This window comes from Podarcis melisellensis, assembly GCF_964234715.1.
Source record: "Podarcis melisellensis genome assembly, chromosome: 2".
NCBI lineage: Eukaryota > Metazoa > Chordata > Lepidosauria > Squamata > Lacertidae > Podarcis > Podarcis melisellensis.
In genome coordinates, this window is record NC_138529.1 from 33,776,885 (window position 1) to 33,804,325 (window position 27,441).

The window sequence follows — 27,441 nt, forward strand, 5'->3', positions numbered from 1 at the left end:
GCTGTCATAATATCAATACAATCTGTGGCAATTTTATTTTAAATTTGTCCCTAATTATCATTAGCATGGAATTTACCTTGCCTCACATGGGTTCATCTTCATCAAGCTATCAGGCATAACCCCCCAGGTCGTATTCCTGGTCAATCATCTCCACTTCATTTTTTAATAATAATAATAATAATACAGTGGTACCTCTGGTTACATACGCTTCAGGTTACATACCCTTCAGGTTACAGACTCTGCTAACCCAGAAATAGTACCTTGGGTTAAGAACTTTGCTTCAGGATGAGAACAGAAATCGTGCTCCGGCGGCGCGGCAGCAGCGGGGGGCCCCATTAGCTAAAGTGGTACCTCAGGTTAAGAACAGTTTCAGGTTAAGAACGGACCTCCGGAACTAATTAAGTACTTAACTCGAGGTACCACTATAATAATATTTATTTATTTATTATTTATCTTTTTAACATGCTTTTTATTAGGTTATTACTACAACACATACACATACACACCACACTTTAAAAATATATATAAAAAATCAAGTCGACTTCAGACCCCTTTTACCCCTTTTCATTGAATTGCATTTGCGCAAAGGATAGTCTGTCAGTGAACACACCTTGCAAGTATGCATGATTTTTTTTTATCCTGTCCTGATTACAGAGGAACGAGTCACTGGGCAAAGGTGCTGAGGAACGCAGGTGTCTGGAAAATGGTATGTCAATTAAATACAGGGTATAATCTGGCAAAGCCTGATAACATTTGTGAAACCAAAGCTTTGTTTTAGAGTTTTATGCTGACACCCCCGGTTTGCATGGGGAATAACTACCATTCACTTCAATGGGAGATGTTTTCCCCTGTGTAAATCTCCAGTATGGAGGCCTCAGTCCAGATTGAGACCATAGTGGGGTGGGGGGTGGGCAAAGGTCTGGACTGGGCAGCTGGGCTGGCAGAGATGCTGTCACAGCAGAAGTCCAGGGTCCCTCTCGCCAGAAAGAACAGGAGGGGTCTGACAAATGCAGCAGGTTTCACTTACACATTTTAAAGTGAAGTAATTGCCATCTGGGACGCAGGTGGCGCTGTGGGTTAAATCACAGAGCCTAGGACCTGCTGATCAGAAGGTGGTGGTTCGAATCCCCACGACGGGGTGAGCTCCCGTTGCTCGGTCCCTGCTCCTGCCAACCTAGCAGTTCGAAAGGACCTCAAAGTGCAAGTAGATAAATAGGTACCGCTCCAGTGGGAAGGTAAATGGCGTTTCCATGCGCTTCTCTGGTTCACCATAAGCGGCTTAGTCATGCTGGCCACATGACCCGGAAGCTGTATGCCAGCTCCCTCGGCCAATAAAGCGAGATGAGCGCAGCAACCCCAGAGTCGGTCATGACTGGACCTAATAGTCGTTACCTGTTTACTAATTGCCATCTAAAGAGGGTCCTCACATCAGGCCCCGCTAAGTACGAAATCTAAAATTATCTGACTCCAACACTGCAGGCTGACAGTGTGTGTTTTTAAAATGCCATTCTCTTAAGGACACAGTTACAGAGTTGACATATTGTCTAGTTGAACCCTTGGTGTCTCTAGTGTGTCAGAGACAGCGTTGGCTGCAAGTGGCCCTGTTCTGTGTCGACTTTCTTGAAATTGGTGCCTGCAGTTATAAGATGGATCATGCAGTTACAGTGCCGATACACCAATGCCAAAACATATAGGTGCTTAAGGTACTGCCAGGACTCTTTGTGCTTAGTCTGTCCCTACAAAAAGATCTGTCTATCCCTCTGGAATACTGGCACAGCTGTGTGTGTGTGCAGATTTAGCAAGCACAAAGCAGAGTTCTTTGATGTCCATGCATGCCCAGGTTCTGGCAACGCCTTAATACTCTGAACATTAGGGCAGATACAAATTGAAAATTCTGGTATTTCTCTCACAGTTGTTTTAATAGGGCCCTGCCACAAAAGGCAACATGGTAAAGCAACCTTCTCCAGGTGGCAGCAGAACTCAGGAAGGGAGAATAGAGGCAGAGATTGGGGTCTGAATGCTGCAAGAAGCCTTCCTAAAACGTTGACCCTATTGTGGGTGGAGGGTGCTATTTGGGCTCCACTTTAGGCAGCAAAACCTCTTGGCGTTGTCAAGCTCTGGTATTGCCAGGTGACTTTAATCATTGATCTTTCCACTCTGTGATGATTGGTTTAGTGTGATTGTTAATCATTGGTTTAAAGTGATTCACATGATGTCACTCAAGATAGCACTTGTGTAAGGCAATCATCACATTTTGTTGGTGCCCATTACATAATGCCTGTGGCAGATGAGATGCAGCTTCTGCCACTATGCATGTGCCTGTTTGTTTTAAAGGTTAGCATTTTAGCAGATATGCTTTTTACATTGTTTTAATCCCATGGATAGCTTAATAGCTAAAATATATGAAAGCTTATTGTTTAAAAATTATGTGTGTGTTTTGTCTGTATTCATTCTTCTTTTTGTGAGCCCCCTTGAGCCCTGGTTTCAGAGAAAAGGTGGATGGTAAACAAGCAAATAATCAAGAGTCACTGAGAGTGATTCCACTTGGCAGGTTTTCGAGCATGGGTAGGCAAACTAAGGCCCGGGGGCCGGATTCGGCCCAATTGCCTTCTAAATCCAGCCCATGGATGGTCCGGGAATCAGCGTGTTTTTACATGAGTAGAATGTGTGCTTTTATTTAAAATGCATCTCTGGGTTATTTGTGGGGCATAGGAAATTGTTCTTTCTTTTTTCCAAAAAATCAAATAGTATGGAATTTGTTTGCAACTTGGTTAACAGCATATATTAACATCATAGACGTACATCGTCTTTGCTGCCCCTTTCCTTTCTCCCTAATCTGACCTGTGAATACCCTTTGTAATGCCTCTGGTATTTTATGGAAGTGTAAGGAATAGGAAGGTGGACCAGGGGTGATTGCAAGGACACACAGAAGCAGGCTGGGAACTGCAATGAGAGGGTTAATTGAAATCTGGGTGGAAGGTATGGATATGCTAGAGACTTCTGGGAGCTGGTCTTTGGGAAAAAAATATATCTCTGCAGTAATGGGGCAATTGATACCCTATTAGCATTGGCCCTGTGTTGGTTAAGCTGTCAGAATAGCTCACTGGGTGAGTAATTAGATGAGCTGCAAAAAAAAGAATAAATTTGGCAGGCTTAGATGCCTTTCTTGACCTATGTAAACAGGAACAGGAACTTAAAGCAGCTTTCAGAAACTCAGGTTGATTTGTGGAGAGCGTTACTATGAGATGAAAAGTAATTAATTCTTCTGAATGTCTTTTAACTGAGCAGGAATAATGCACAGCTGTGTTTGTATTCTATGCTTTTATTTTAGTTGGTCAAATAACAAGTTTGTACTCTCAAGTGGTGTTCCTGATGTTGCTTTATTGTGTTAAATATATACTTTTTTAAAAAAAGCTGAGGCACAGCAGGTGGCCAGCACAACCCCCCCCCCTTATACCACTTCTGAGAGGATAGTTTGCTTTGAACACTAAACTCCTTTGAGGCTAGACTGAAACAGCCACAAAATGTGCTACTGAAGAAATTAAAACTGTTCTTGCAAAAAAAAAAAAAAAAAGCACTCATTTGTTCTCCAGAAGGCCTTCCTGTGACAATTTATTAAAAGATAATTAAAATTTTGGTTTTTCCATTAAAATCTTAGCTTTACATTGTAAATAACATGTCAGACTTACTGGCACTGAATGTTGTAATGGGCAATAGTTGGGGAGATGTGTGAAATGTGTGCAGACGTAAAGGTGCCATCTGTGTACAACCTTGTACATTCTTGAATTTGATTAGATGCTGTAACGATTGTAGGTTTGTTCCAGTAAGCTTCCCAAACTTCATCTTCAAATTCTGTATTCATATCAGTTTCCCAAACGTATTTTGAGGCCTGACATATCGCCTCAATCTATATCTAGCAGGACCGAGTGGATAGCAGAGACTCTGTGTTTGTTAAGCCCCTTTCATTGATGAGGCATCATTGTCCAGGTATTATTATTTTTTGCAAATGTAGTTGCCACTCGGATCACGATGGGTCATCACACTGTATTTCTTTACCATACAACTCTGCATCCCACATCACTAATCAGTCGTTAACTGCATGGGAAGCGGGTGGTGTTTGAAAATCACATATTTTGATTTTGTCGCATAAGCATTCCGGCAGGTACAGTCCTCTGTACATAGAACATGGTATGTCTTTTCCTGTTTTCCTTTTCCTTAAGGGTGAATTCATACACCAATGCATAAGTATTAAATATGGAAGTTTTTATCAAGTGGAAACATCTATCTTCTGCTTTTAATAACAACGATTTGAGTGTGCTCAGAGAGGCACTCTGTTGTTCCATTCAAACTGCATGACTTTTGTACCTCGCTCTGGATTCTAGATTTTGGGGTTCTTGGGGGGGGGGGGGAAGCAGCTCATTCAAGTCTAGCCACCCACTTACCCTAGTTTATTAAGTTGTTTATGGAAGGGATAGATTGCTGTTGTATTCTTTTGAGTTTTTTTCTTTTAAAAAACAAAACGCTAATTTTTAAAAGAGGGGGAAAGTTATTCAATCAATCAATCAATCAATCAATCAATAAACCACCCCTTTGATTCATTTCCTCTGTAGGATGTTCGACGGCTGGAAATCCCTGCTGAGCTTGCTGCCTTACTCCGTTTGGCTGAAGGTGAGCAGAGAGCCTTTGACTAAAATCCATACACTTCACACGTGTTATGCTTTAGAGTAGAGCTGAAATAAATTCCCCTTCCAAAAAAAAAGTCTTGTAAACTTACATAGGGTGTCCTTACATAATGTCCTGCTGCTTGTGGGCTTCCTAGTGGCATCTGGTTGGTTACTCTTGGAACAGAATGCTGGCCAGGATAGGTCTTTGGTCTGATCTAAGCAGGGCTCTTTGTATAAATATTGTTTCAGCAGTTCGGTTGCTTAAGTGATCACTAGCCAGTAATGTTCGATTTCAATATTAGATACAGTGGCACCTCGGGTTACAAACGCTTCAGGTTACAGATTCCACTAACCCAGAAATAGTACCTAGGGTTAAGAACTTTACCTCAGGATGAGAACAGAAATTGTGCGGCGGCAGCTGGAGGCCCCATTAGTTAAAGTGGTACCTCAGGTTAAGAACAGTTTCAGTTTAAGAACGGACCTCCAGAACGAATTAAGTTATTAACCTGAGGTACCACTGTATTGACAGACAGTGCTTGCCAGTTTGTGATAGCTAATACATGCATGGTCTTCCAAGCTTTGGGGAGATACTTTTGCCATTGATTTGTTTGCCAAAGGACTTGAGTGTCTGCCATAGAACCACTACTTGTCACAAAGGATTCTGGGCATAAACACTGCTGGGCCTCACCATGAACCTTTGTGAACTAGTCTAGAACCCACCAAGCATTTGCTTCTGGTTGTCCACTGCTAGAACAGGATGCTGGACCAGATGGGCCATTGACCTGATGACCAGGCACTTCTTAGGTTCTTCCTCCCCCCCCCCCGCCCATTGTAGCTAAAGTTGTGGTTATTGCTTTCGCTTAGTGTTTGTTTGGACAGCCAAAAAATCCCTGTTGATCTCAGTAGCCGCATAAAAAAAGCAAGAGTGTGCCTCACCAACTGAGCTAACATTATTAGTGTTTTCCTGTCTTGCAGGTCACCACCATGCCCAAATTAATCAGGTCACAGAAGTCTCCCCTCCGGAAGTTAAAGCAAAGGCTGATCTCTCTCTGCCACCTGACATCAATAGCTTTCCATTCTCTGCGTTCATAAGGTCGCATTTTCAGGTAGGAGGTTGTCTCGGAAAGTTGGAGTTCACTAGAAAAGCCAGCGGCCATCATTGTCTCTTCCATTCACTTCATAAAATGTTAAGAGTTGGAAGGGACTTGAAATGCCATCCAGTCCAATCCTAGGTGCAGAATGCAACTACAACATCCCTGACCCATGGCTGTCTAGCCTCTACTTAAATGCCTTAAGCAAAGGAAAGCCTGCCATATTTTAAGGCAGTCTTAATTCATTGTCAAAACAGATCTCAGTTCTGTTTATTTCCCTGTAGTAAAAGTCCCTCTATTTGATGGTCATCATCTGAGTGTTTTGCGGGAAGAAAGGCTCTAGATAAGTCTTTCCCAGACACTGGGTCTCTTTTGGACTAAAGGTAAAGGGACCCCTGACCATTAAGTCCAGTCACGGACGACTCTGGAGTTGCGGTGCTCATCTTGCTTTTTTGGCTGAGGGACCGGGCATACAGCTTCTGGGTCATGTGGCCAGCATGACTAAGCCACTTCTGGCAAACCAGAGCAGCGCACAGAAATGCTGTTTACCTTCCCGCCAGAGCGGTACCTATTTATCTACTTGCACTTCGTGCTTTCGAACTGCTAGATTGGCAGGAGCAGGGACCAAGCAACGGGAGCTCACTCCGTCACGGGGATTTGAACTGCCAACCTTCTGATCAGCAAGCCCTAGGCTCTGTGGTTTAACCCACAGCACCGCTTAACCCATAGTTAATCCACAGTTTTTGGACTACACCTCCCTTTATCCCTAGCTAGCAAGACCAGTGGTCAGGAATGATGGGAATTGTAGTCCAAAAGCAGCTGGAGACCCAGTGTTTGGGAAACACTGATCTAGATCTTTCCTTCTTGCACCTGTAGCCCCCCAGTCCACTGGGCTTCTTCACCCTTCCTCTTTACTTTGGCTGTCAACTCTGCTGCTGTCACATGGGAGAAATGATTGGGGGAAACAAAAGGCCCTTTGCTTTGCCCTACCTGAACAGTGGTGGCTCTGAGAGCGATGCACATCACAGTGTCTTCACTTTGCCTAACATTAGTAATGCTGCTTATGAACTCAGCGCTTCTGTTCCTCGTCCATTGTAGGAAGTGGGTTTCCCTGCCCTTGGGCAGCCCCTGCAACAGCCTTTGACCAGACTGGATGGTGAGCAGAGGCAAAGTGCTCTGCAGCTCAACAAAGTGGTAAGGAAAAAAAATAATGAGCAAGCAGTTAAGTAGCTAGGCCTCGCTGGAGATAGGAGATGGTCCCATCCCCCCCACTCAAAGGAGCTTTGAAGGAGGGAATCACAGCCCATGGTGTGTACAGCTATACTGATTTTCCTCTGGGGAGCAAGCTTTGCAAAGTGTTAGTATGGTTTCAGAAGCCTGCAAAATCTCTTTGACCTAGACACAAAGATGACCTGTTGCATGCTTGGCTGGGGGTGGGGTGGGGTGTTGTGTTTCTACACTGTGGTGCTTCCAGTCAGGGGCTTCATTGCCAACGGGTTGTTCTGCTATCACAAAGGAGTAGTTGGCAGCTTCTTCAGATGGGGGACTGAGAGATGCCAAGGGAACTCTTCCACAACTCAGAGAGCTTCCTTTGCGTTTGTGGACTTACTGAGGAATCCAGAACAGGAAAATGCTGAGCAACTGAGAAAAGAGGGGAGAAAAGGATTGTGGGGCCCAAGATGGGTGCAGGTACCTGAGGCCCAGACACCTTTGTTCTCCATTCAGCAGAAGCTCTGGGAGATTAAATGGAGACACAGGCTTGGGTATCACTTTTTCTGGAGGTGGGGCTGGGAAACTCGCTTTCTTTTTTGGGCCTGTCAAGGCTTCCATTCTCTTAGGGGTTCCATTTGGTTAGGGGGTCACATGCCTGATATGGATTGGGCCAGAGCCACCCCATATTTTTTTGGCTGAATACTATACACATTCTGAGTCTCGTTTGCCCCTCAAAGCATTCTGTAGTTTACTAAGGGTTGCTAGGAATTGTACCTCTGTGTGAGGAGTAGACTACAGTGGCCAAAATACATTGCCAGGTGGGGTGGGTGTGAGGAATGAGCTTTTCAACTCATAAACAACTACCTGACATTCAGAAGACATCTTAAGGCAGCCCTGTTCAGGGAAGTTTTTTACATGTGATATTTTACTGTATTTTTGGTTTTTATGGAAGCCGCCCAGAGTGGCTGGGGAGGCCCAGCCAGATGGGCGGGGTATAAATAATAATAATAATAATAATTATTATTATTATTATTATTATTATTATTATTATTTCATGCGTTGTAAAGGTTCAGTGCTTATGCAGTCTTTGTCTATTCACCCCACATTCATTCTCTGTCCCCCTCCCTCTTTCTCTATCACACACATGACAGAGAGAGAAGGGAGAAGCCAAGTCTAATAGTGAAGCATTTTTGCTGTAAATGCAAGGTGGCAGAATGGGTGCTCCTAGAGAGGCGCACTCTTTCCTTCCCACATACAGGTAGCACCCCATACTGGGAGTGGCCAGGAGAAGTGTTTGGGACCTCCCCCTGCTCTGCTTCCTCCTCGCACTTCCACCTGCAGGATGTTGCTATTGAGAGGCAACAAACAAGAAGCTGCAAAGTGAGGGTTGCGGCGCTGCTCCTTTCCCAGACCCTGTGAAGGGGAGAAGAATGTAGACTTGGCACTTAGAGCATCTCTCTTTGGGTGGTGGCAGGGAGGGGAAAGGGAGGTGGCAAATTATTAACCACACGTCTGGAGAAGGGTGTCTTGCTCCCACGGGCGTTGTGGCTTTGTTGATGGACTTTCGCCCCCTCTCACACAAAGATACACAGCCTAACCCCTCCCCACTAACCCCACTAGGGCCACCTGTGCACTCCCCTTCTCCCCCACCCCAGGCCACACCGTTGTCATGCGCAACAGGGGAGTTGACAGCATTGGCTTCACAACAAAAGGATGTAAGCAGCTGCTTGCCAGCCTTCCCTTTTTCTCACTCTGTGTGCAGAGTCACTGGTGTAAAGGAGTGGGGAAGCAGAGAGGGTGAGATGTCCCCCAAAACTCAGAGGAAAAGAACGAGTCTGTTTCTCCCTCTGCCCTCCAGTCTCTCTGGCCGCCTCCTGCACACTCTCACCTCTCTCCTGTTTTCACAGTATTCTATGTCTTCCCTCTCAAATCCTCTTGTTGGGGAGACCGCAGGGCGATTAATGTGTTACTTGATGTCTGTTAGCATGCAGGGGCTCAGGACTTGCCACTCTTATGTTCGGAATCATTCAGAAGCCATTGTGCTGGGAAGCGGGAAGTGACCACAACTGATCCACTGGCCGCATGTTTCGCAAATCAGTTCTGGTAACTGGCTCTAGAGAGAGGATGCACGCTGCCTTCCAGTTAGTCCTTAACTGTCCACCAGTTTCCATTCTTATTTATAGGTTCTTAGAACTTGAAGGAACTGAGCAGTTGGTGGATCATTTTTGTGACTTTGCTGTGATCATGAAGAGAAGCTATTCTTAGGGAGGAGGCCGAGGGAGGACCAGGGCTATGGAGATAAGAATAAGTTTGACTCATACAATGTGTATGTACTACTAAACCCCTTCACACATCGCTACTTATTTAACGATTCTTGAAGGAAGGCGGTTTTCTTTTTAACTAATTGTCTATGGGAAGATGGTGGCTTTTAAGTAACTCTTTTTTTAACAGGGTTTTGTTGTAATAAGAAAAAAAAAGAAAGTCGCCATTTAATCCAGCTTGCACATTGTGTGTATCTGCACCATACATTTAAAGCACATGACTTCCCCCCAAGAATCCTGGGAAATGTAGTTTTTCCTTGCAAAGCTATAATTCCTCTTAACAAACCACAGCTCCCAGGGATCTTTGAGTTGAAAGAAATGTGTTTTAAATAGGCATGGACTGAGTTCTAAATGTGTGGTGTGGAATGAGAAAGAATGAGGGCAGACTCAAGGTCCGAGCAACTGAACAAGAATTCCTCCACTCTTAGCCTTGGACATATTGAAGGGCTTTCCTGCACAATGGGCAAAACCGTTCCCCAGCATGTAGCTCAGCAGCAGTGGAGCACATGGAGGCTGAGTGCAATCCAGATCTCATGCACATTTTTTGCCCCCGAAAAGCACAGAGAGAAACTAGTTTCGTTCCAAAAACAAATGCTCATTGCCTATTGATTCTGCATTACCCTACAATGTGTCCATTTGAAAACAATTGTAGGTGGTCCTGGAAACTGGAGGTGCGTCCACATTGTTGTGGCATTGTGGGTTGGGGTATCCTAAGATCACAATCGCCACTCCCTCCTCCATTCACCTGGGGCATGTGCAGGGGTGATAACCTAATCAAGGGGAGAGTTTGCAAATGCAGATCAAGTAACCCCACCCCCTTGTTTAGGGCTGAATCTAGACTCAATCTAGATTGAAAGCAGCATGTTGAAGATGAAGAGGAATGACTCAATTTTTTTAAAAAAACCCACTACATTTTTGTGTGTGCAGCAAAAGCGAAGTAATCTGCTTCGGGCACAGTTCTGCTGCAAGTGCCAGCTGCCTCTGTTCCTACCTGCAATGGTTCTCCAAGAGGGTGATCAAGGTGGGGAAAGACATGGCGGCTTGATCTTGTCACTTGAGGCCTGCTGCCTGACTCAGATCACACCTTTATCGGTTCCCTTACAGATCTTGCGGTTCATCAATGACAAAGACCTGCAGGACTGGCAAGAAAAACTCCTGGGGAACTATATAGCAAGTCGAGGGCTGGCCAGCCTCTCCCTGCGCAATGAGCTGTTGAGCCAGGTGGCCAGTCAGGTGTGGAAGAACCCAGACCTGGAGCAAGGCCAACGAGGTTGTGTGTTGATGGCTGTCCTCCTGGGCACTTTTGCCCCTTCTCCAGCTCTGGAGAAGCCCCTGCTGAAGTAAGAAAAAGGCTCCGCTCTCCACTTTTTTTAAACGCCACTCATAAAATGGAGCCGTTTACGGAAGGGTTCTGCTTTTTTGGCTTACAGGTTTGTGTCTGACCATGGTCTGGATGGATATAACGGCGTTTGCCAGCGTAAACTCCTGATGTCAATGAAGCAGATGGAAAGCGACCCAGAAGTGTCCCGTAGCTTTCCTCCCACCCAGCTGGAGTGGACTGCCAATCAGAGGAAAGGCAAGATGGTGTTGGATGTTTACACCTACAAAGGTAACAGCGAATGCTTAGCATCCTCACAAGGGCAGACCTTGGTAATATGCCGCCCCGTGCAAGACCATTGGAAGCCCTCAACCACAGCCCTCGTGGCACCAACTTAAGCCAGACTCGGGAAGGATGTGCAAGGCCCTCTACCTCTTTCCCAAAGCCCAGTAAGCGCTTGGCCAGCTTTAGGAGGGAGGCAAGAGGACTCTAGGACCCTTTCAGAGCCCTACACCTCCTTCCCGAAGCAGGGCAAGCGCTTACCAGGTTTTGAGAAGGCACCCTTCTTGGCTATGTGCTTGATGTGACTGCACCACTCACACTGCCCTAAATCTGCCTGTGATACCCATCAGAATTGTTGGGAACAAATAGTATTTCCAGACCGGACCCTCCTTGATGTTGCAGTTTGCAGTTGTAAGGCTTTTATTTTAGCATTTTGTCTTTCGCTTTTTTCCTCCCTGGCTTAGAGGAGAGGCTTTCAGCCGAAGTGGAGTCCTGGACAACAGGAGAGCAATATGCAGGCTGGATCCTGAGTTCAAGGTACACGCAGAAGCAAAAGGAGTAGGTTTTGATCTGACAGTTTCTGTTGTCAGAGCAATTGATCTTTGAGGTCAGCAAAGCCTCAGGCTGTTATCAGCGTGTTCTGCAGCAGCATGAGAAGGGTAAATAATTATGTAAGGACCAACCCCAGGCCGTGTTATTACTTCCTCATCCCAGGCTGTTGGAGTTTGTCTTTAGTCATAAAAATGAATGTTTGAGCTCCCACCTTCCCTTTTTTATTTTTTTCACTGGAAATCCATTTCATGCTTTGGAGAAGTTAGACTGTCTTTGGAGAGAAGAGTGGTATTCATGGGCTTGAGTTCAGCTCTTTTTCCTCAAAGAGCAGTGGCCTCCCCCCAACCTCATGTGCCCCCCAAGTGTTTTGGACTACAGTGGTACCTTGGGTTAAGAACTTAATTCATTTTGGAGGTCCGTTCTTAACCTGAAACTGTTCTTAACCTGAAGCACCACTTTAGCTAATGGGGTCTCCCACTGCCGCTGTGCCGCTGGAGCACGATTTCTGTTCTCATCCTGAAGCAAAGTTCTTAACCTGAAGCACGATTTCTGGGTTAGCAGAGTCTATAACCTGAAGCGTCTGTAACCCGAAGTACCACTGTACAATTCTTGATCAGCCCCAGCCAGCATGGGCAAAACCAGAAGCCTTTTGTTTTTCCCTCTCTGCCTCACACCCAGGGCCGTCATAAGCATATCCGGCGCCATGGTGCAAAGATCCCTCTGGCGCCCCCCCCCCCCTTTCCCAGAGTTGTCAAACCTTTCCCCAAGCCTCTGCAGGGATCGCTCTCCTCCCACTGAGGCTTGGGAGGCAAGCTGCATACCCACCAGCCATATGGTTGGCAGGGTGCAGCTGGTGGGCATGCAGGGAAAGGGGAGGCCGCCGGCAAAGCCGCACAGCTCCCCCACTTGCTGGGGTGCCCCTGAGAGGCTGGCGCCATGGCACAACGCGCCACTAAGCCCAATGGGAATAACGGCTCTGCTCTCGCCTTCTTTCTCACCCCTGTCTTCTGGCACCACGCACTTCCTCTCTGTGTCGTAATGTCCCCTCCCTCTGCTGATTTCAGGGGCCTGGATACAGTACCTCGCGGCTGGTCTGTGTCCATGTTCACAGGCAAGGCGTGGCAGGATTTGCCTGGTTGTGACTTTGTGCTGGATCTCATTGGAGAAATAGAGGAAGGCAACTGGCCCTCTGAATCCTCCCCTGACTATCCTATAACCCCAGAGTGGGATGAGAGCTATTCCTATCAGAGCTCTTCAGATAGGTGAGTGACCTCCTTCCTTGCCTCTTGTCCCCAGCTACAACCTCGATCGTATTCCCATAAACCTCTGCTTCTGTGACCTTACTGGCTTTCTCCCCTGGCAGGATGCCCTTGGACATCCCCCCTGCTCCAGGCATTCGGGCACCTTCCGCCCCCCCACCCCCCCTGCCTCCAGACTTAGACAACATCGCTCATTCAGGTGAGTCCCAATCTCAGGGCAGTGATGGTCCTAAATTCAAAGGTGGCTGGACAGCAACAAGGAATGTGTGAACCTGAGTGTCTGGTTTCCAGGCTTTGAAGCAATGTGGGCTTTGTGTGTGTTCAGTGTGTGCGGGAGACTTAAAGAGAAAATGTTGAGGCTGTAGAATTAGCAAGGGACCCCTGACCTTTAGGTCCAGTCGTGGCCGACTCTGGGGTTGTGGTGCTCATCTCGCTTTATTGGCCAAGGGAGCCGGCGTGCAGCTTCCGGGTCATGTGGCCAGCATGACTATGCCGCTTCTGGCGAACCAGAGCAGCGCACGGAAATGCCGTCTACCTTCCCACCGGAGCGATACCTATTTATCTACTTGCACTTGACATGCTTTCAAACTGCTAGGTGGGCAGGAGCAGGGACCGAGCAAAGGGAGTTCAGCCCGTCGCAGGGATTCGAACCGCTGACCTTCTGATCGGCAAGTCCTAGGCCCTGTGGTTTAACACATAGCGCCACCCACATCCATAGAATTAGCATGGGGAAGCACAAATGGTGCTAAGAGAGTAGGGAGGAGCTTGGCCTGATTTGTTTCCATCTCCCAACAGAGTCGAGCTACAGAGGTAGCTCCAGATCCGCTGGAGGGCTGGATCACTATGTGGACGGTCTCTTCATGCCTCTGCTGCATCATGGGGCCAGGAGTCAGACGCCAGTAAGTCTGCTCATTTCTCATCTGTTCAGTTGTTTGCTGCTCCTTTTCTCGTGCACTGTCCTTCCAACAAGTCTGCCTTTCCGTTTCCCGTTTCGTTTGTTAGCATTTAGATCTGTAGTGACCATTCATGTAATTCATAGTGAATTACGACCCTGTCCTACGTTCAGTTGTCTGAACTCAAAGACCAAATGAGCTGTGTACTAAATGTTGGGCGGTCTCTTGCTTCTCTGCAGGATATGGAGAGTGAAGGGAATCTGACTGGACGCATGAAAGGAGGTGGGAAAATTGGACCCACTCACCATGGAGCCTTCTCAGGTGCGACCCAAGCAGGAAAGATCCAACATTTGTACATGATGGGGAAGGGAGTTCAGGGTTTGGTCCTTTGGGGATGATGGCCACCAGCGGCTGTTCTTTTAGCAAGCATTAAGCTGTATGTGATCTAAGATGTGTGTGGAATTATGCTTATATACCTGGCACACACTTCATGCTGTTGGATGTGAATAATGAGATTCTATACATGCACACTTTGGACATGTATAAGCCCTAGGAAATTCTGTCAGGCCTACAGGATCAGGCAGAGACCTGCTTCCACAACATGCAATGGTTGCCATACCCAGAATGCCCAGCAGCACCCTCACTATATGGCCAACTACGCCAAGGTTATCTCAGTGCAAGTCCTAGGAGATATAATTTTTTAAGGATTTTGCCTTGAATGTCATTTCCCCCCAAATAATAAGCATTTCTATGAGTCCTTCATTTTCTCCATTCCATCATATTTCTACGTGTGGTGAAATAATTGCCTTCCCTAGAGCCAAATAGTAGTAGGCTCCTACTTTGTGGTGGTGGTTGCTGACTAAAGATGAGGGAGAAATTTGGTTCCGTTCCTGTTTTAATGCGAACCTGCTTAATTCACACTTCCTGAAACAATATGAAATGACTTCCTGAAACCAAAATCTGCACTTTTCTGACTTTTGTAATGTTGTTCTCCAAACGAAACAGTGTTCAGGAATGTGTTTATTAGGGGTAAGTGTGCATTGCGTAAAAATGCACATATAAGTTAAAGTAACATACAAAAATGCATCATTTTAGGGGATATTACATGCAAAGAGGTGCCTAGGAGGAGGAGAGGTGCACACTAAAATGCTAACTTTTCATGATGACTTAAAAAAACAACCTGCTACGAAAATGTGATTGAAAAAAATGAGAAACCAAAAGAAGGGTGTTGCATTTTGGGCAGGAATTTAAAATTCCTCTTTGCTGCTCTCTTCCAGCCTTCCCAGCCTTCTCTAGTTATTCAAGGGGTTTGTATGTGGTGGTTTGTGTGCATTGCGTGCTGTTGTTGTCCTTGGTGATGTCTGGTTGCTTGTTCTGACTTGGGAAGATACTTAGCCGGGTACCACAAGGATGGAGCCGGCAGCCTCTAGGTTTGCTCCAAAGGTATGGAGTGTGTGTGAAGATTAGTAGTTAATGGAAACCGGGGTGGGGATTTGCCCGGTGCATGTGAGCAGGACCATCAGTAAGTCTGGCTGTTCAACTTGGTGATAACTTTCACACGAGACACAGCAAGCCAGTCTTTCCTTCTTCCATTAGGCTATTCGGGACTGATGAGCATGCCGTCTTACCAACCTATGCCCGTCATGGGCGGAATGATGCCAGCCACCATGCCGATGATGCCAGCGCTTGGTGGAATGGGAACAATGCCAGGTAAAAATAATACAGAAAATGGAACAGGTTGAAATGCAGGAGATTTTGAGGTGGGGCAGAGGGGAAGGCTGTCATTCATCCTTTGCACAATAGATCCCTGTGTCTCTTTTCTTACTATCCAACTGGCTTGCTAAAAGAAGGCTGAGAAGAAAATGTGTAAGTTTAAAAACAAGTCTTCTTGCCTCAATGTGTTACAAACAACATAAAAGCATGTGGAATGTACTCTGCAACTGTACTTCTGCTTCAGTCATGGTTTAACAACTATTTTACAAGCTTTTTTGGATTCACTGAATATAGTATTGGAAAGAGGAGAGTTAGTATGGAATTGTGTTGAATTTTGCAGTCCTGTCCCCTGATAATATTATCCCCATCTGGGAGGAAGAGGCTCTGGTTGCTGTGCATTCAACAGGAAGTAACCACATACTATGTGGATCTCAGACGTTAGCTTGATGAGCCTTTATAGATGCCTCTTTCTCTCACTCAGCTATGGCTATGCCTCAGCCTCAGCCCATTATGCCATCAGTGGATCCAAACCAGATAGCTGCACAGCAACAAGCCTTCATCAACCAGCAGGCCATGCTCATGGTAAGTGAAAGGGTTAAGAACATTGGGCGATGAGCAAGTGAGTACAAGGAGCTTTGGAAACATAACTATGCTGTTGCCTTTTGCCATGAATCATGTCTCACTTGCCAGTCGCCTGCTAAAATGTTTATTATGCACCACAAGTGTCCGGTTGTTAGGTTTTTAATTCTTCTTTCAAATGTTGTTTTTGTGTTCCTAACTGTTTTTAATTATTTTATGTATAAATCGCCTTGGGATGGCGGTTTAGAAGTCAGTTAATGAATTAACTGTAATAACAAACAAACATATAAGTGGTCTCAGTAGCTTCATCCCTTCTCTTTCCTCCAATATGTATCTACTAGTCTCAAAATCCCCCGGGTTAAAAGCCTGAAACTGCCATGTTGATCAGGCCAAGGCTCCTGAAAAATTGGATTTCATGTTTCAGGCTCAGCAGATGACCCTTCAAGCCATGACAATCTCCCAGCAGCAGCAGCAGCAAAAGGAGCAACAGCGCCAGCAAAAAGACAGGTCTCCTGAGCTTTCAAGGCCAAGACGAACATCACCACAGAGGAGGTCACCTGAATTTTCAAGGCGAAGTCGAGCATCAGAACAGGAGCGATCGCCTGAATCTTCAAGGCCGAGGCGAGTGTCACCACGGGAACGGTCACCAGAATCTTCAAGGCCAAGGCGACTGTCTCCTCCTCCACATCTGCCAGCTCCAGCTGCTAAATCCAAGAGCCTCAAAAGCACCACCAAGCAAGATGCATCACTGCCTGATCTACAAGAATCTCCATCTCCGCCACCAGCACCGGTACTGGGTGTCCAGCAAGTATTCCTCTGTAGAAATGCCCGCACGACTTCTGCATCATAGTGTGGTTTCTGCAAAACCAAACCTTAAAGCATTGGTCTTCCAGATGTTGCTGATTTGCAACTGCCATCACCCCCAGCAAGCAAGGCTAGTTGCCTGGGATGATGGGAGTTGTATACAGCAACATCTGGGAGTTGTAGTTCAGCAACAAAGGTTCCCCACACCTGACTCTAAAGAGAGAAAGAGCTGAACTCTGGCCATGCTGCTTTATGATTTTACGCTCCCGTTGCTCGGTCCCTGCTCCTGCCAACCTAGCAGTTCGAAAGCACGTCAATGTGCAAGTAGATAAATAGGTACTGCTCTGGCGGGAAGGTAAACGGCGTTTCCGTGCAGTGCTCTGGTTCACCAGATGTGGCTTAGTCATGCTGGCCACATGACCCGGAAGATGTACCTTGGCCAATAAAGCGAGATGAGTGCCGCAACCCCAGAGTCGGCCTCGACTGGACCTAATGGTCAGGGGTCCCTTTACCTTTACTATTAGCTTGTTAGAACTCAGATCTGATTCTCACAAACAGCAGATAACATTCTAAACCTGTGTCCAAGTGGGGGCTCACATGACTGAATGCTACTCAATACAAAAAGAGGTTCCCTCTATATAGAAAAGATGCAAAGGTGAAAGCCAGAATTCTTTCCCTGACATCTAGTTTTGTTGGGGTTTTCCTTTAAAAAAAACCTTAATGGGGAGCATTTAGTCATGTGAGCTCCCACCTGCAGCTTGCAGCGTTAAAGCCCAGGCACGGGTTTCTTTTAAACTAGCTTTGAGTTGGGCATGACTGAACTGCCACAAAATGCTATATATGGGGTGGGGAGATGGCTCCTCGTTTTTTCAGACATCCCTGACTAGGATCAGTCAGTGAGGCCTAACTGAGGAACATATTGGGTTATGTGTTCTAGATCCCCCTGCTACACGGAAACCAGTCCTCAGACATCAGAGAGGACCCCATCTCTCGAGAGTCATTCCAGAAGAAAGTTGAGTTCTTCCAGAAAATGGGTGAGCCACTTCATGCTGTTGCCCTGGGCTTCATCCCAGATGGGGCATCATTCCATTTTTACACATCAGTATATTTTCATGCTCCACACTAATACAAATTACTATAATTATTAACTGCTTTGTGGTACTAATTCATTCCTGAGGGAAGTGCCAGTGTTTTGTAAGAACCCGAGTGCATTCCTGGGGGATAAACATTCTTTTGAGTTCTGCCAAGGAAAAAATAAGTATCTCTAGGTGAATGGGAGGCAAGATGAGGAACCCCTATTGACAGGTCAGTCTTGTGCTTCCATGGCTCAACTGTTTGGGTTGAGGATGAAAATGCCCCCACCCCACCCCGGTAAATCCTACTAGGAACATTTCTTCACCACCATCTTTAGCAGCCTTCCTCAACCTTGTGCCCTGTGGATATTGTCCCATCTGCCCCAGCCAGCATGGCCAGAAGTCAGGGATAATGGGAACTGTAGTCCAAAACACTTGCAAACACCAGGTTAAGGAAGGTTGATCTATATCCGTGTGTACTTTACTAAACTCTCACCTAAGGTATGACACGTTTTATGTCCCTTCTGCTGTGCTTGTGGCACACTATCACCGAAAATAAATACAGTGGTACCTCGGGTTATAGACGCTTCAGGTTACAGACACTTCAGGTTACAGACTCTGCTAACCCAGAAATAGTACCTCGGGTTAAGAACTTTGCTTCAGGGTGAGAACAGAAATCCTGCTCTGGCGGTGCGGCAGCACCAGTAGGCCCCATTGGCTAAAAGTGGTACCTCAGGTTAAGAACAGTTTCAGGTTAAGAACGGACTTCCAGAACGAATTAAGTTCTTAACCCGAGGTACCACTGTACAGTTGTACCTTGGTTTTGGAACAGCTTAGTTTCCGAACGTTTTTGCTCCAGAACGCCGCAAACCCAGAAGTGAGTATTCCGGTTTGCCAACATTCTTTTGGAACCCAAATGTCTGACCTTCCGCAGCTTCCGATTGGTGGCATGAGCTTCCTGCAGCCAATCAGAAGCCGTGCTTTGGTTTCCGAACCTTTTGGAAGTCGAACGAACTTCCAGAATGGATTCCATTCCGACTTCCAAGGTCCGACTGTAAAAAACATTAAAGGAGGATGCACAGTCAGTTTAGGGAGAAGGGGTGTTTTGGGGAACATCCTAAGGGCCAGGCAGAGAAGCCAGGAGGGGCTCATTGAGTCCCCAGGCCTGATGTAGGTTGATCTGCTAATATGGGGCTGATTTACAAGTTCCTTTCAACCAACAGTGGTTTGTATTTGGTATTCTAACTGGACTGATGCTGCCAGTCCAGGTTTAAGAAATTGTTGGTGCTTGATTGCCCCTGCTTCTCCACACAGGGCAGCAGAAAAGTCATGTGAAGAAAGCACCTCCTTCTCCAAAGAGGTGGACACCTCCAAATAAACCATCATCAGAAGACCAAGAGACTAGCCCACAACCAAATTCAGGTAAGTTCTGGTCATGAATATAGTCTTCGCAGAGCCTTTTCATTCCTTGCTGGCTGCCTCACTTGCCCATTCTAGCTCCAGTAATGGAGATGGATTGCAGCTAAATAAGGAAGTAGCAAAATACTTATACATGAGATTGGGAAGGGGCTACATAGAAAGAACTAGCCAGGGGTAGAGATGTGTGTAAGGTAGAAACAAGGCAAAATCTTTTTGCTTATTTAGAAAACAAGCGCGCACACCTTTTCTCTTAATTCTCTGCTGCAGGTTCGCCACACTCTACACAGACAGAAAATGACCAACATTCTCAACCAACCCAGGAGATACGGAGGATCATCAAAACTCACAAGGCTCAGCCTGTCCCACCACCAAAACCCATCATCCCACTCAGGTGAGGAATGGACCTGAGCCTGGTCACGGAATTAGAACTCCTTTTAGATATTTGTGCCTGCAGAAGCTTCCATGGTTGCCCCATGGATCAGAGAACATCTAATGGTTTGGTGGGTTGCCACAATGTTGGGCTTGTCCACATGTCACATTAAAGCCATAGTTAATGCCAACCGTTGTTAACATTATCCTTCGTTTATGAAGCTTGGTTAAAGAGAAAGTATGATTGGATTAACCTTGGTTTGTTATGCCGCAGCTGAGTTCACCTGAGTTAATCTCAGTGCCACCCAGTGGCGTGCGGTGAAATTTTTTGTAGGAGAACAATTAGGGCATGGGTAGGCAAACTAAGGCCAGGGGCCAGATCCAGCCCAATTGCCTTCTGAATCCGGCCCGCGGACGGTCCGGGAATCAGTGTGCTTTTATGTGAGTAGAATGTGTCCTTTTATTTAAAATGCGTCTCTGGGTTATTTATGGGGCATAGGAATTCATTCATTATTTCCCCCCAAAAAAATATAGTCTGGCCCCCCACAAGGTCTGAGGACTGGCCCCCTGCTGAAAAAGTTTGCTGAGCCCTGAGTTAGGGCCAGAGGAGCCAGCTTGCAAGGGCGATGGGGGAGGGGATGTTGTGTGTGTGAGCATCACGCCCCCCTCCCTGTCGTCGCATTGCACCTCCCTCCCTAAGCCCGGCTTCAGAAGGAGGCACCAGGCATTAATACCATAATTTACCATGAACATTTAGGAGACTAGCCTAATCCCTCAAGTACACTGACCACACACCATTGGTGCACCTTCTCCGTGACTCCAACTTGTTATCAGAGGCCTTTGTGGCACCCTTTCCCTGGCAATGCCTCACTGTGCCAGTGGCATCACTAGCCTGCTTGCTATTATTGGCTGGTTAGACTGACGCAGTGGGCCCAGCGAGGCCAATGCGGTTAGCTGCTTCGCAAACCGTGAACTTCCCAAGGGGCTGGATGTTGCCTGTGCACGAACCACCTTGTCATAGCAACCCAACATGGGCAGAAGTCTCTAGCTGTTCTTTGGCCAACATGGGAGGAACGACAGAGTTGTCCAATTGCCTTTGTAAGAGACTGTCTGAAGAAGGGTCTCTGAGGACAGGCGTTTTGTTGACTTTTACTGTTGGCCCATGCAGCTAACTCCACCAGAGCTGGTTTTAAGTTTCTCCCCTCCTATTTAACTTACAGAAACGTCTCTAAACCTTTCGTGAAGAAGAATGACCCAAAGGAGGAAGCTCTGGCAAAGCTGGGGATTGTGGGACACTCACAGGTGAGTAATAGCTTGTAACTTCCAGATGGTTTCTGTTGCGACACACCTAGAAAAACCAATGTGGTCAGCGACCAAAGTCCTGTTGGGATTCTCCAATTAGCTGTCAGGGCGGCAATAAAAATGAGAGAAATCCATATAAGCCACTACATGTTCCTTAGAGAGAAAAATTGGGATACAAATAGGACAAATAACAAACATATATATACACACACACACACACCAAGTGTGACTGGATATCAGAAGGCTCCAGACTTTTATCGATACATACTTGCTGTACTACCACCACCCCTCTGTCTGCCCCTCTGCTTTAGAAGCATGTCCCGTGAGAGCCATCTGGTTGAAGCTTATTTGGGTTTTAGAAAGATGCTTGAGATTGAAATGAGGAAAGTATCACAATTTTCGTTAAGAACCATTCACCACTAACTCTGATCCCGATGTCCTTGGAAGGCAAACTTTTAGAATCATAGAATCATAGAGTTGGAAGAGACCACAAGGGCCATCGAGTCCAACCCCCTGCCAAGCAGGAAACACCATCGGAGCACTCCTGACATATGGTTGTCAAGCCTCTGCTTAAAGACCTCCAAAGAAGGAGACTCCACCACACTCCTTGGCAGCAAATTCCACTGTCGAACAGCTCTTACTGTCAGGAAGTTCTTCCTAATGTTTAGGTGGAATCTTCTTTCTTGCAGTTTGGATCCATTGCTCCGTGTCCGCTTCTCTGGAGCAGCAGAAAACAACCTTTCTCCCTCCTCCTCCTCCCTCCTTTTGTTGATTTACAATGCAATAAGCTCACTTTGGGGGTAACTTCCCTGCCACACCCAAGTCACCTGGAGTCTTGTTACTGATATGGTTACTTTAACCCTCCAGTCCAGGCCTGCTGGAGTGGGTTATCCAGAGAAGTAGCTACACGGATGCCTCTTGTCTCCAAGATTACTGCCAGAAAGCTTTGCTAAGTGGGTTAAATTAAGCAGTATGTTTGCTCTTCAGCCTTCCATGTTGCTACTCTAGGGCTGCAGGTGTGACCTGTGGCCATGTTTAAAACGCTTCTCTTCCGCCTTGCTTTTTCTTTACGCAAACAGCTGTCCTCTGCATCACCAGAGGGGAGCCCCCAAGCATCTCCTCCTCCACTGCCACCACCTGGCAAGTTGTCCAGCTCCATCAAAGAAAAGCAGCTGCCCCTCATTAACCTATTTGCTCGGCCGCCACCAACCTCCCCTCCTAACCCGGAGGTTCCTCCTCCCCCCCTGCAACCTCCACCAGCCCTTCCTTTGGACTACGCTTCAGAAGAAACTGGCATGAGAGGTATGTGGAGGAGCTTAGACTCTGCAGCCTTGACTTTGCGATTAGTGAGTTGATCTTCTCATCCCCTGTGCCTGCTGATTATCTGTGGCTCATCTTTAGGGTGCAGAGCTATGTGCTCGCTATCCATTCAAAGCACATTTCCTGTCCTCAAAGAATCCCGGGCACTGTGATTTATTATTAAGCGTTGCTGCAAATAGTAACTCCATGAAGATTAAACTGCAGTTCCCAGAATTTTCTGGTGGAAAGGATGTGATTCGAATGTGTTTTAAATGTATGTACAGTGGTACCTCAGGTTACAAATGCCTCGGGTTGCAAACACTTTGGGTTACAGACTCCACTAACCCAGAAGTAGTACCTCTGGTTAAGAACTTTACCTCAGGATGAGAACAGAAATTGCACGGTGGCAGCGGGAAGCTCCATTAGCTAAAGTGGTACCTCAGGTTAAGAATGGACTTCCGGAATGAATTACGTTCGTAACCAGAGGTACCACTGTAGTGTGTATGCACCTTGGGGCAGCCTTCCCTGGGTCTGATGGGAGTTGTAGTCAAAGCATTTGCAGAGCCACATGTTGGGGAAGACTGTGGTATGGGCCACAATTCAAAGTGCTGGTCATTATCGATAAGAGGCCTGTTAGAAATAATGTCTTCTTCCACATGCCTCTGCCAAAGCCCTTCTTTTCATCGCAAAGACCACCATTTTTATTATTGTGTGTATCATTCTTTATAAAACCCTTAATAAAAATTATTATCTGAGGCCATTGTTTGAGTCTCTCTTCAGGTGGAGACCAAGGAGAGTTTTCTCAGTGCCCAGCATATGAATCGTCTTGAGAAGCTGACATGACGTCTACCTTGTTATCTATTTGACATCAGGCAGTGGTTCCAGCTTGGACTGTTAGCTGGTCTTAAATGTCTTCTTCAGGATATTGCTGACTTTGCTTACTCTGTGGCTTTAGCTTCTGTGTATTGTTCTTTTATTCAGTTATTTGTGTTCGTTTTTATTATTTTAAATCGTACACAGCCTGGGGAGCCTTGTAATGTAGGGCAGTTTAGAAATTCATCCAACCAGCAAAAACACTTCCCTTTTAGTAAGTTGTTGTTTTAGAAAGCTTTTTACCTACCTTATGGATACGGTAGACTATAAATCTGAACAATTCAACAAATCTACAACAATCTTTACTGAAACCCCTAAAAGGGGCGTTAGATGAATGATGCTTTCTTATTTTGGGGAGAACATGACGGTGGATAGTGAAAAACTTGGCAGTACCACAATATATTGATTTGTAAGCCCCTTTGAGGCCTGCTTTGGTGAAAAAGTGACATATAAACGGTGAAGCAACCATAATAATAATAATAAATCCCTTCTTCTGACATCCCTTTTGTTACACTTAGACTCAGCTCTGACAGTGGTGGAAGACGGCGGGATCAGAACCCAGCTCTTAGGACACTCTGCTAGTGTTACTTTCTCCTATGCCAACCCTACTTGGAAGCTCTTCCTACGCAAAGAGGTATGTCAAGGTCCATTGCATCCCAACGCTGTTTTCTGGAAGTGGGAGAACTGGTTAATCCGACTTTGCCGTGTACATCTGCGATGGAAGCATCTCACAAGAGCTGGGAATCCTGGTCATGTGACCTGTCACGGACACTGCTCTGCTTTGTCCTGCTTTTCAAATTGAGCTGGAACCATCTCAGTGTGTTCCCTCATTCTAGAAAGCGCAAAAAAAAAGTGTTGTGGTAAAGACATGCAATGGCACGGCCTCATGGTCTCTCCCACCGTGATAAATTCTGCAGGTTTGGAGTAGGAATAATCCTGAGAATGGTAAAGGAGGAAAATAAATTCTGAATAGGTGTGATGACCACAAGGCCCGGGGCAGATATAAATCCACACACTGTGATAGGGATTGATTTGGACTCTCTATGTCATGTTTGCATGTCTTGCCCTGAGGAGGACAGGAGATGAAGAGCAAGAATGGGTCTCCTCACTCTCCCTATGGCAAGTGTGTTGGGTGGGCGAGTTGTGTGAAGAATCAGCTGTTCTTCTTCTTTGAACTTCTGTCAAAACTGTGTCCTTAAAAAATTAACTCACACCAGTGCACTGGATCACTGGCTGGCTTGGATGGAGAGAGGAATGCATACATGTTTTGAAGACAGCTTTGTGTTTGTTTCCCCAACAGGTTTTTTACCCCAAGGAAAACTTCAGTCATCCTTATTGCTTAAATTTGTTATGTGACCAGGTGAGCAGCAGTGGGGGTGGGAGTGGGAACTCACTTTCCTTCTTCTTGGTCCATTAACATCTGAACATTTCTTTCTTTCCCCTTTTTCCTCTCCTTGGGTTTTTGTGCCTTCTTAAATCCACGCACCTGCTTTCTGCTTTGAGCTTCAAAGCTCTTGGACTGACGTTTCCAGTAAGACGTATGTGAGTCTAATCAAAGTCTATCTTCTTTGCTCCCTCTCAGATCATGACAGACACTTATTCGGAGTCATGCATTCGGATCTCCAAAGAGGAGAAGCGTAAGATGAAAGACCTGTTGGGTAAGCAGCCCCCTCTCCAACCACTCAACCCTAACCCATGCCCCATATATCTTGGGGACATACAGTTTCTTCCTGGAATTAAAAAGGCTTCTTGGATGCATTTGCCACAGGCTGTGCATTAGGGATGTGTGGACTGTCATGTGCGTATCCTGTCTTATAGCACACTTTGTGCTGCCTCGGTATTTTATTAACTTATCAAACAACCACCTAAGATTCCTCTTCGTTCCACAAGTGTGATTCAACAGATGTTAGAGTTGCCTCTACATTTTTGCAGATATAGTATTATATTACCTGTCCTTCACTCTAAAATCCCAGGGTGAGTTACAACCATTTAATGCAACATTTAAACAGGTTAAAAAAAAAGTTTTTACTGATTTTCATGGATAACAGAGGTACATATAACGTCTTTGTCTTCAGTTACATTTGGTGTGAGACATTGCTGTCATAGGCATTGTGAGGTTTGGTGGCGGGGGGTGGGGAGAGGTGAGAGAAAGAAGTGGGGTGGTGATTTTGCTATCAGAATATCAGATTCCTGCTTCTAGAATTTTGCTTTCCTTGCTTGAAACGTTTGGGGTTTGGTGCTGCATAACTAAGGGGGCTGACTAAAGATACGAATGAGCCAATTTCTCCAGCAGAGTTAGCACAGCTTAACTCTGTTAAGACTACTAATGACAAATTTGAACCATTTCCTGTCTCTGCTGATTAAACATTTTCCTTTCTGCATCCTTGCCAGTGGAGTTCCAGGTGGGCCTGGATGCCAGCTCCATTCTAGATGATGGGATAAAGAAGAGGATTGTGGTAGCTGCTCGTGATAACTGGGCCAACTATTTCTCTCGCCTTTTCCCAGTTAAGGTAAGTCAGGCTAGCTTGACTTACATATGTGCATATCCTGTCTTATAGCACACTTTGTTCTTGAGAGACCTGGGACCTTATCTCCTGTAGTGGGGCCGGGGGAGACTCTCTTGGGTTTTGCTTGCAAGTTGGGTGGGTGTTTCGTTTATGTCCCTCACCCTTTTATTAGCTTCTATTCAACATTGGTGCTGACCCTGCCTAGGTCACTACTTGAAATGTTTTAAACAGTTAAAACAACAACAACAAACTTTTATTTATATCTCGCCCTCCCCAGCCAAAGTTGGGCTCAGGGCGGCTAACATCAGATATATAACATTAATATAAAATCAAACAATAATTACCATATTTTTCACCCTATAGGACGCACTTTTTCCCCTCCAAAAATGAAGGGGAAATGTGTGCGTCCTATGGGGCGAATACAGGCTTTCGCTGAAGCCTGGAGAGCAAGAGGGGTCGGTGCGCACTGCACTAGGCTCCGGAGGGTTGCACAGAGCTGCCTACATTCCCGGGCTTCCCGCAGCTCTGCGCAACCCTCGGGAGTCCGGTGCCAAGCCGCACCGGGCTCCCAAAGGTTGCGCAGAGCTGCTTGCATTCTGAAGCCTCGGGCGCGCTGAAGAGTGCGCCCAGGCTTTGCACAGCTCTCCACAAGCCTGGGGAGACCGGCGTGGCGGATAGCAGGCTGTTCTGGGGGCTGGGGTCGAGGGAAGCTCGGGCTTCCCCCGCGCCAGCCCCGTGCCTGGGGGGTGGGGAAATAATTGTTTCCCCTTTATCCCCCCCCCCAAAAAACTAGGTGTGTCCTATAGAGTGGTGCGTCCTATGGGGCGAAAAATACGGTGAATTACCTCCTAAAAACAGGTCAAAATCAAATTAAAGTCTAATTAGATGGCTTTCCGCAGGGTTAGGGTTGGGAACAGTAAGTGCTCATCGGTGCAACTGTGAAGCTATAAGCTTCAAGTTAAAGCAAATCCCATCCGTTACCTGATTGTATGGTGTCTTAGGCAAGCCATGATCCCCTCAGTGTCCTATCTTCAAGCAGTTGGGGGCAAGGGTTGGAGCTGGAGTAAGAAAATAGTACCTCACAGGGCTAATGTAATAAGGAAATAATTTATGTGTCTATCTCAGAATGCTTGAAATGCTCTGCATATATACATGGTGGTACTATTCAAGCAGGCCTAACACATCCTCAAAGCCCAAACCAAATGCATTCAGAACAATCCAATGTGTGTGTATGAAACTTGTTGTACCTCAACAACTTAATGCCGCAGTTGGGAGGTTGCATATTTGAAAGCTGGCCAATGTGCGTATTGAGAGGGAGAGACTCCCTGCACTTAGGAAATGACCTCATTGGCAAGGAGATACTGTCGTATTGCCCTTTCCCTGGTGAATAAGTTCTCCAGCCCAGTTTAATCAACAGCTAGTTGAGTGGCAATAACTTTTCTGCTCAGCATGTCATGCTGCTCTGCTTCCTTATTGAGCAACATAGAAAGCTGCCTTAATGGTTGCTCAAACTATATATATATTGGCCTGGCCCAGTGTACTGATTAGTGGCAGATCTCCAGGGTCTCAAGCAGAGAAGGGCCTTTTCCAGCACCCACTTCCAGTATCCTTTTCTTACACGTGAGCTGCTGTGGGATGAACATGAGGCCATCTGCTTGCATTCCACCACTGGAACCACCAAGGCCGGCAGCTGTTAGGTGTGGAGCGTTAAGCATGATAAGTTTTCTGGGCCATACCTCCACCCACCACAGCATCCCAATGCTGTTCACACAAAGTGACGTGACCTGGTTTAAATGAGACATAGGACACCTGGAACACACCACAGCTTCTCTCTCTATCCCTCCATCTCGCTTGGTCTGGCCCCCAATGGACACATCTCAGAGTTGGTTGCCCTGCAGGATTTTCTGACGC

At 46.3% G+C, this 27,441-nt stretch overlaps 1 protein-coding gene across 1 annotated transcript in view; it reads left to right on the forward strand.

Moving 5' to 3' along the window:
* The window catches only part of MYO15B (myosin XVB), an 83,038-nt gene that overhangs the window by 32,029 nt on the left and 23,568 nt on the right, over positions 1-27,441 (forward strand). The window contains exons 25-46 of the mRNA XM_081896670.1: positions 4,611-4,668; positions 5,640-5,770; positions 6,854-6,949; positions 10,393-10,628; positions 10,719-10,897; positions 11,353-11,425; positions 12,505-12,702; positions 12,804-12,898; positions 13,495-13,598; positions 13,832-13,913; positions 15,189-15,302; positions 15,787-15,887; positions 16,309-16,674; positions 17,626-17,722; positions 19,076-19,183; positions 19,448-19,571; positions 20,770-20,851; positions 21,931-22,153; positions 23,542-23,657; positions 24,324-24,383; positions 24,606-24,681; positions 25,415-25,542. Coding sequence (XP_081752796.1) covers positions 4,611-4,668; positions 5,640-5,770; positions 6,854-6,949; positions 10,393-10,628; positions 10,719-10,897; positions 11,353-11,425; positions 12,505-12,702; positions 12,804-12,898; positions 13,495-13,598; positions 13,832-13,913; positions 15,189-15,302; positions 15,787-15,887; positions 16,309-16,674; positions 17,626-17,722; positions 19,076-19,183; positions 19,448-19,571; positions 20,770-20,851; positions 21,931-22,153; positions 23,542-23,657; positions 24,324-24,383; positions 24,606-24,681; positions 25,415-25,542 — 2,847 coding nt within the window. The remainder of the gene's footprint in view (positions 1-4,610; positions 4,669-5,639; positions 5,771-6,853; positions 6,950-10,392; positions 10,629-10,718; positions 10,898-11,352; positions 11,426-12,504; positions 12,703-12,803; positions 12,899-13,494; positions 13,599-13,831; positions 13,914-15,188; positions 15,303-15,786; positions 15,888-16,308; positions 16,675-17,625; positions 17,723-19,075; positions 19,184-19,447; positions 19,572-20,769; positions 20,852-21,930; positions 22,154-23,541; positions 23,658-24,323; positions 24,384-24,605; positions 24,682-25,414; positions 25,543-27,441) is intronic.